Here is a 9192-nt window from a genome sequence, read left to right as displayed (position 1 = left end):
TCAATTGATATAAGTTTTTAACTCTGATGCAACATTATAACTGGGCACACTAGCAGGTGGAACAAATTTGTTATTCACTTAGTGAAAATTTATTCTTATATTAGTTGTCACAGAAAAAAAGAATTAATTAATTAGGGATTTGTTTTATTCAAGTATTTATTTTCATTCTATTAAAAGATAAGCCTAAATGTTGAAAATTTTTTTACATATAAAAATTAATTAGACAAAACTCATAATTGGGATTGCATCAATAAACTTTTAGATAAGACTTAGGATAGTGGAATCAAGGATGGAACAATATAAAATTGCATTCACAGAGCAACTGAAAAAAACAAATGAATATAAATACACATGCAATAAGAGACTGTCTATTAAATTATTAGCCATGGGAGGGGATGTAGTAAAGTTAATTTAACTTGAAGCATGTAGCAGTATGAGTGGGATAGGGAACTAATAAATATATTATTGGGTAAAACAGTTATGGGCAAATGCATGTGCAGATCTTTTATGTGCAAAAATAATTTGAGAAAGGAAAGTAATTATCAAAAGTACACACACCACACTAAAAATTAATTAAGCTGACAGAAATGAAAAGAACCATTGTAACATTTATTGATTAATGACAATAGAATGAACATGAACTAAAATCCATAACACACAATCAATGAACAGCTGAGGATGTCGGTCAATACCGGACATCTCCGGGGGCGGCGAAGGACTGACGTCCTCGTCAGTCAATGCAGGAAGAAAATTACGTTAATTCTTACGTCGAGTTATGAATATTGAATTCGTACATCATTAATTCAAGAGTAACTATATTCGTTGAGTAACTGAGTAAATACAACAAAAACAGGAACTGTTAAAAGAGAGGTACCAACGGGCACAACACAAAACTCGATAAGCAAAACTCATAAAATTATAGGGTATCCTAAGGTTTATCCTACGGGAAATATATAAGTTTTCTTGGTCTTCTTAGGTCTTCTTTCTTGCATTTCTTCTCAGCAATCTTCTTTCTTGCATTTCTTCTCAGCAATCGGTCTTCATGATGCTCGCCAACAGAAAAAAGGCATTAGAATTTTCTTCCGATTAGGTTGCAACATACACAATTTAAATCATTAACAAAACCCAACTGTTAAGTGGATCTTGTGAGGTTTTCGAACTGCTCAATTATTTACGTTAATTTGGCTCTTACAATGGCCATCGTTAAAATTATTGAAAGTTGACAAAACTTGAACATCAGGGAAAGAGGTTTACAAACTTGAACTTAATTCTAGTTTACAACTCAACAAAGCGGACTAGGTCCTTAAAGTGCTGATAAAATATGCAGATAATCAATGCAGATAATTAATGAATCCTTAATACTAGTAATAATGATATATAACAACTAATAATTTGATGTGCTGGAAAAGAACATTAACACATCCTCAGTAATACTCCAAATTAATATTAGTTGTCTTTATCAGTCGGAATCCTCCGAGTCTGATTCGTGAGCCCCAAAATCTCCACCATTGATGGTGAGACAAGGTTTCGCCGTCGCCAATGGTCGGGTTAACTCTACCTCCGTGGTGGGACTCGCTAGCTCTGCCTCCGTGGTACGACTTACGTTCCTTCCCCCCTTGGGGTGCGAGGTCACCCGAGTGTTAGGCTCGCGGACAACCCCTTCCGCTGGAGATCGAGGAACGGAGGCTTGTCTCACGACTTCAGTTTGATTTACTACCGTTACCGTCGTTGCAGCGGGCAGAGTCGAGGGTCGAGGCGACGCCTCCATCGCGTTGCTGAGCATCATTCGCTCGACAGTCGGTAGCACGGGCGCGATACCTCTGACTCGCGGACGTCGTTTTCAGTGGCAGTACAGGACAATGGAAGCAATGATACCCAAGAGTAAAATGACTGTTATGGAACCGTGTATGGCATGAAAGTGAGGAAACCATACCAGCGTGTGCTGTTTGTGAGCCTCCAGTGCGACATTCAGCTGTCGTACGTCTTCCATATTTGATTCCAGCTCGCTTACCAGATGTCGGGTGAGCTGGGTCTGTGAGACTTTGACCGATGGCATGGACGATAAGGGAAAAATCTTCACCCGGTTTGAGTCTGCGCGCATGGACGTCACGACCTTCGTCCGGTACGTACCTTTTGAACCAAGCAAAAAGCAAGGTGCGTAGATTGACACGATACCTGAGACAATTTGTGTCGAGCGCACGCTCGGGCTGGAGGAGTTACATCTTATCTTTACCAATGTCGGTTGCAGGAATGCAACATGCCACTCATTAGTTGTAAAGACGCCATACTCTTGTAAAGACGACTCCACAGGTTCGTATTCACATTTCGCACTATGTTGGTGCGTTTGGAGCAAGGTCAAGATGCACGATGGTTCAAAGACGGTTTGTGTAGCAGCGATGCTCGGCTCACACAAGTATAATACGCTTGTGCGGTGACACTTCGATACGTCCTCGAGTTCCAGGAAGGACGCAGTATTAAATGCTACAAACCTGGGCACTCGGCTTAACCATTTGAAGCTCGTTACATTACCAACTGATGTTTTGACTGGCAATCTCTGGAGGGACACCAAATCAAAAATCTTATCGTTCTGCACGAAGGGCACGCGTACGAGGTACGTGTACGGGGTCTTAGTTTTCGTTACAGACAGGAGTTGTAAGGCTACGTCTTCGTGATCATCAATCTGTGCATTTGATAGCGGGAAAACTCCGATATTATCCTTAATTCCCGATGCAATAAATTCTTTGAGTGACTCTCGGTCTATCAGGTTCACCAATATGTTCAAATCTAACAGTCTTGTCTCAAGTTTAAGATTCTCACTAACTGAGATTAAATGGGTACCGGTTACAATCAAGTCTTCTAGCACGTCAGATAGGATGCTAAATTTCTCTAGCGTAGTTATATCATTCTGTTGTTTAGCTAGATCCATAGACAAGTTAGCAATAGCATCTAGTGACCGGCTAACAATTTTACTTAGTTTTAATTCGTTAGCGTACAAGGTCTTGGCTTCCATTAGTAGTGAATTTGTCACTTCCCTAAGTTCCTGTACATCTCTGTCAACGGCAAGGCCAAAGAGACCGTGGAGAATTTCTCCGCCTATATCAAAGAGGCCCCGACGGGTACGGCTTACAGAAGATGAGACATTTAACAATCGGTACCAGTGATTTACTAAGTCGACGGAAGCTTCGCTGACATTAGCTAAGGTCAAGTACGAGTAACGGTTAAATACAGACACCAGATCGGTAACTTCGAGTTGTGCTAAGAGTTCTCCTAAGATGAATCCTAACTTAGCTAGCTCACCAGTTACAAAGCCTTTTTCGGCGTCGTCCAGTGCAGGGAATAGCCCTTTGGTATGACGTACCGTACTTTCCGTGAGTTCAAGAATCGACAACAAGTTATCGAGGAGGAGACGATGAGAGCTGAGTTCGATTTTCACAAATGTAGATCCACTCACCAGTTTAAGTGGAGGGAGTTCCGTGACCACTAAGCCGACTGTCAGGAGCGGATTAGGAGTCGCTTCCCCACTACCACTCGGGTTCAGACCCATGAGCGCCAGTGTAGCGAACCAGAGCACCCGGCTCAGCTTCCTGAAAAGCTTTACATTAGTCGCTACTCGCAACTGGCATGATATAGGTCTACACAGTTAAAAAAAATTATTCACAATGGCTAAATGACACTATTAATAGGGGTCACCATAGTTTCACGTGTGCAAAAAAAAATATTATACTTATTGTTTAATGATAATGGATCGTGTTAATGATCCGCATACGGGAGAGTGATCTGTACAACATCAAGTTGCATGAACAAAACTTACATTTTTTTTATGACAATAAGAACAGAGTTCTGTCAAGATGATTTCATAATTCAACAGCAGATAACAAGACTGCACACGGCGGTAGGCTGCTCTCGTATGAGCAAGAACATGTACGTGCGGGCTTTTTAAGGTTGCCTAAGCATATGTTTGCATACCCCAAAATGAGAACACTCTATTTCAGGGACTATCACGTGAACAGTTTCATTGTTAACAAACTTCTAATCCTAGTATTCAATCCCATCATGGTGATCGAGGGCAAGGTTTGTTATTTTTTTTATTCATCTCTTCTGTTCTCCTCAGGCAACTGCCGATATTTGCTGACATTCGCCTAGACATTTGCTGACATCCGTCTAGACAATGAAGCCTGATCTTAAAACATGATTTCTCGCAAACGAGGCAAGATTTCTAGCACTCTCGAGCTACTGTTGCATCGGCAGAAAAAAAATTCACTAGAATTTTACAACATGGCACGAATTCCGTTACAATGTATGCTCAACTTGAACATCGCATCACCACACCGTTACAGTTTTAATGTGTCGCTCTAATGGTGACAAGCCAAAATGTTATCTACGTGACATCGACGGATTTTATTTGTTATTGCGTGTTTGACGTTATACACACTGTCGCTAAGTATCTCGGTTACGATGTACGGGCCTTCGAAGTTGTGTGCAAACTTCTTACATTCGTTTTCACGAGGCACGTGTCTAACATAACAGCGTTGTCCGACTGAAAGCGTTCGTTTTTTTTTTTGTTTGTTTTTTTCTTGTCGTTTTTTTCTCTGTTCTCTTTTTGAGCAGTTTTTTGATATTTTCGCGTTTTGTCGCGTTTTTGTGTTTTTCTACGCTATAGATCTTGTTATTTTTATAGATTGGAGATTTCTGCTCTGGTAATTCAATGGACGCTGGATGGTTCTTATCGGCTGAGAAAAGAGCCCAGTGGCTGGAATCTCCGATTGAGACATTAAACGCTGTATTAATAGCTGACATACATTCGGGAAGGAAAAAATCCCATTCGTCCGAGTTCTCTGCGTGAACGAAATGTTTAAGTACACGAATAACATGAGAATTATGTCTCTCAACTAAACCGTTCGAACTTGGTTTTTGAGGTGCAATCTCTACTTTCTTAATGCGGAAATTATCATACAAGCTCTGCATCAATTCGCTTGTGAACTCCTTAGCGTTATCAGATATCAGCTTACGTGGGCAACCGAAAGGTGCGAATAAGTGTGTTCTGAGCGCTATTGCAATGTTTTCTGAGCGTTTGTCGCGTATTGCCACGATTACTGAAAAGCGTGTCAGGTAATCAGTTATCACAAGTATATACTTGTTTCCTGCACTTGTTTCAGGTAGGGGACCCACCAAATCCATGGATGCAATATCCCAAGCTTTGTCAGGCAATTGGAATTTACCAATTGTGGTCTTGCGTGAAATTCGTCCAGTTGCTTTGATACAACTTTCGCATGAGTGCACGACGTTCAGTACTTCTTGATTTTCGTTCGGATGGTAGAAATCGAGGCGAAATCGTTTTAATGAACGTTCATGGCTATAATGACCCATGTTTACAGGTTCATGACAAGCTCGTACCGTGTCGGTCAAGAATTTGTCTGGCACGCAAACGTTAATTCGTGCATCTGCACGGCCTGCACGCTCGACGCTACGTTTGTAATAAAGTACGCCGTTTTGCATGAAAAAATGCGTTAGCTTAGTTGATTTAATTCTCGGGGCTGCAGTGTTATCAGATGACTCTGTGTTATTCGTGAGCCATGCTCTTATTTTGCGCCATGTCTCACAGTCTTGCTGCGCCTCAGCGAGCTGCACGTCATCACTCCATGGTAAGGTAGCGTACATGACTGGCTCGTGCTGCCTGGGGTCAACGGGCTCATGTGCGCGTGTCGCGTACACACGCTGTTCGAAGCTCTGCTCGATGTCATCCATCACGTGATCATTCGCTGCTGTATCTGATGGAATGCGGCTTAGTGCATCGGCTAAGACATTCAGTTTACCAGGTATGTATTTCACAGTGGCCTCAAATTCTTGCAGCATCAAATTCCATCGAATTAGCGTATTGTCTTCTGGCATTGTGTTAGAGAAAAGAGATACCAGAGGTTTGTGATCAGTTAAGATTGTCACTTTATAACCAAGGGCAATGTAACGGAACTTTTTTAATACAAAGATAACGGCTAGAGCTTCCTTTTTTTGTCGTGGAATAACGTTTCTCTGTGGCTGTAAGGGTCTTGGACGCGAAACAGACAGGTAGATATATGCCTTCATGTTTCTGCACCAGAGCTGCCCCAACTGCGTGGTTAGACGCGTCTGTCACAATCACGAAAGGTTTCTCATAGTCCGGGTGCTGCAAGACAGGGTCTGCAAGTAACTTTTCTTTAAGCAATATGAAGGCGTTTTGCGTCTCCTCTGTCCACTCGAATTTTACATCCTGTTTTAGTAAATCAGTCAGAGGAGCTGCGATTTTTGCGAACTCACGTATGAACCTTCTGTAATAATTGACCACACCCAAAAAGCGTTTGACCTCGGTAGCATCTTTTGGAACTGGGTAGTTTCTTATTGATTCTGTCTTGTCGTCATCGATTTTAACGCCATGCGCGGAGACAACGTGGCCCAAGAATTTGATCTCTTGTTTGAAAAATTCGCACTTTTCTAACTTGACTTTCAAGCCTGCGTCGCGAATTTTGTGCATAGCTGCTTCGATGTCGCTTAGATGCTTCTCTTTTGATTTAGAGAAAATAATGACGTCGTCGAGGTAGACGAGGGCTGAAACTCCGAGCAAAGTATTCAACGTCGCGTTCATTAGGCTTTGGAACACGCACGGGCTATCGACTAATCCAAATGGAAGTCTTTTAAATTTGAAATGGCCCTTCGGCGTTGTGAACGCGGTTTTGTCGGAACTCTCATCTGTTAGTGGGCATTGCCAAAAAGCCTGGGCCAGATCTACTATTGAGAAGTACTTATTTCCACGCAAGGTATTGATGAGGCTAGTTATTTCGGGCAAGGGATACCTAGCTGGCTGCGTAATCGCGTTTAGCTTTCTGAAGTCAGCGACAAAGCGAAAACTGCCATCTTTCTTTTTAACCATAATGACAGGAGAATTCCAAGGCGACGATGTAGGTTCGATAATTCCGTCTCGAAGCATTTCATCAACTGCTTCGTTTAATTTGCTTTCGTGAGAATGCGCTATCTTATATTGCTTGATGTACACGATGTCATTTTTGTGCTGCTCTTGTAATTTAATATCGTGGGTGAGCAAATGAGTATTACCGACTGGTTCACCTTTTAATGCTACTGCAGCACGATTTCTATTTAGGATTGACATCAGCTGAAGCAATGTGTCGCCAGTTTCCGGCGTGTTAATATCGCTTGCTTTAAGCGGCCTGGGCGGCTCGTTGGGGTCTTGATTTAAGTGTTCCCCATTTTTGAGACGTTCTTCCGTACTTGTCAGGGTTCGAATCTGAACAGTTTCAATATCGATTCTCTCGAGGCTCGACAAAATTTGATTTTCATTCAACACAACTGTGTAAGCACAGGGATTTAACAACAAGACTGGGCATTTGCCATCTTTGATATTTACCAAACTTGACGCTACGAGAACACTATTAACGGCGTTTTTCTCTATTAGATAATTACCGTCAGGAATTTTGCGGCAATGGATTGTCATAGCATAATTACTACAAGCTGGTACTTCTGTCCTGTCGTTCACGTGTAAATACAGTGAGCGCGCATCAGGTGCAATCTGGTCTAAGCTGCGAGCGCCTGTTATCTTGCTTTTGCAAAGCTCGCCTGCCTGCTCGAGTTCAGCACCCTGCTGCTTGCTTTCCTGCATGAGGTTGTCACGTGTGCACTCGTGTATGCTCGCGAGCGTGTGCGCGGGCAACGCACTGGAAGATTCTGTGCGTACGTCTGTTTGTGCTTGCATTTGATCGCTGTTGCCTTTGCATGCATTGTCTGCAATAGCTTGACCGTCAGCAGTGAAAGTTAACTCATTAGTTCTGAAATTAATAACAGCTTTGGATTTAACAAGTAAATCTGTTCCAACGAGTATTTGACAGGGAAAGCTGGTTTTGTCTTCGACCACTAGCGCTTTGATATTAATCATTTTATTATTCGGCAATTTAATTGAGAGGTTTGTCTCCCCTTTTATTGCTAGTTCGTCACCGGTAGCGGATACAGCTACAATATTTGTAGGCGTAATTTCTGCACGTTGTTTTACTGCGTTAAGCTTCACTAATGTGCTTGTACTGCCAGTATCTACGAAACCATCTACTAGATCATCGTTCACGACGAGTTTAATTACAGGGACACGGATATTCTCGTTGTCTCCTTTTTCATCGAAAATCTTTACTGTTGAAGATCTACTTTTAACTAAACACAGCGAGCATTTTTCCCATTTTGGGGCAACATCATTTGAACTATCATTTTCGTTCGTTAATTCAGCGTGGAGATCAGCATCGTCGGAGTTGGCACTTAGTATTTCTAGGCTAACTCGTTTATCTAACCGTATACAGGATTTTTTGGACTGCCTTTTAGGTCAGTGAGTGGCATTGTACTTAGAGAACTCGTCAGGTCTTTCTCCGATTCCAATTCAGTCAAGTCGGTAGGAAAAATGTTTTTCGAAGGCATTCCGGAATTCTCTCCGATACACACTTTTCGATCCGAGAAAACCAAATTATTCTCAGAGTGCTTTTGCATAGGAACATTGCACTTACATGGCTTATTTGCTAGCTTACATTTAGAGCACATGTGCGTTAGTTTTGCATCAGTACAATCAAAAGAAAATTTTACATCATCACTGTTGGATTTGCGAGAGGAACAATTTGTTACCTCTCTCGCCTGGCGTCAATCATTGTGAGAATCATCAGTGTGGTTCTCTTCTACATTAAAACCTGTGGGATAAGTGTTAGTACGACAAACATTTACATTAGGATTAAGACGACGGTACTCAACTTGTTGATTGTTGTTTGAGTGGCTGCCTCTCGTGCTGTATCCACCTCTTGGGGGTGTTTGATTGTTCATTGGTTGGCCGAAATATCCTCCTCTTGACGGTGTCGGATTGTTCGTTGGCTGGCCAGGGTATCCACCTCTGCCACGGTATCCTCGGCCACCACGTCGCGACCGGCGGCCGCGGCCTCGTCGGTTACCTCGCGGGGCCGCTGTTGCTGCGTTTATTGCAGTCGTCGTCTCGGCGGTCATTGAACTCGTTGCTGCTGCTGTTGGTTGTTTCTCGGTGTACAATTTATGTACGCTCTTCGCTGGGGTTTTTCGGTAGATATCTTTTTCTGTGGCTACCACATGATGCGTTAGTGCAGAATATGCGTTTGCTACGCGGTCATTGGCCGTCCGTTTTAGGAGGGTGTCGGTGACGACGCGCTT

General features: G+C 42.5%; 1 protein-coding gene across 1 annotated transcript; it reads right to left on the bottom strand.

Annotated features, from left to right (window-relative positions):
* Positions 1-659: 659 nt before the first annotated feature.
* On the bottom strand, positions 660-8959 carry LOC125178449. The gene is made up of 2 exons (XM_047882179.1): positions 8767-8959; positions 660-3584 (listed from the first exon to the last, which is right to left on the bottom strand). The coding sequence occupies exon 2, from the start codon at positions 3542-3544 to the stop codon at positions 1841-1843; it is 1704 nt and encodes a 567-aa protein (XP_047738135.1). The 5' UTR covers positions 3545-3584; positions 8767-8959; the 3' UTR covers positions 660-1840.
* Positions 8960-9192: the final 233 nt, after the last annotated feature.

Source organism: Hyalella azteca, unplaced genomic scaffold (genome assembly GCF_000764305.2).
Source record: "Hyalella azteca isolate HAZT.00-mixed unplaced genomic scaffold, Hazt_2.0.2 contig9849, whole genome shotgun sequence".
In the NCBI taxonomy this organism is placed as follows: domain Eukaryota; kingdom Metazoa; phylum Arthropoda; class Malacostraca; order Amphipoda; family Hyalellidae; genus Hyalella; species Hyalella azteca.
The sequence above is the reverse complement of the archived record's forward strand: the minus strand, read 5'-3'. Positions and strand labels throughout refer to the sequence as shown.

Excerpts from the sequence above, each read along its gene's own strand:
- LOC125178449 (XM_047882179.1), bottom strand. The coding sequence starts at position 3,544 with ATGGGTCTGAACCCGAGTGGTAGTGGGGAAGCGACTCCTAATCCGCTC.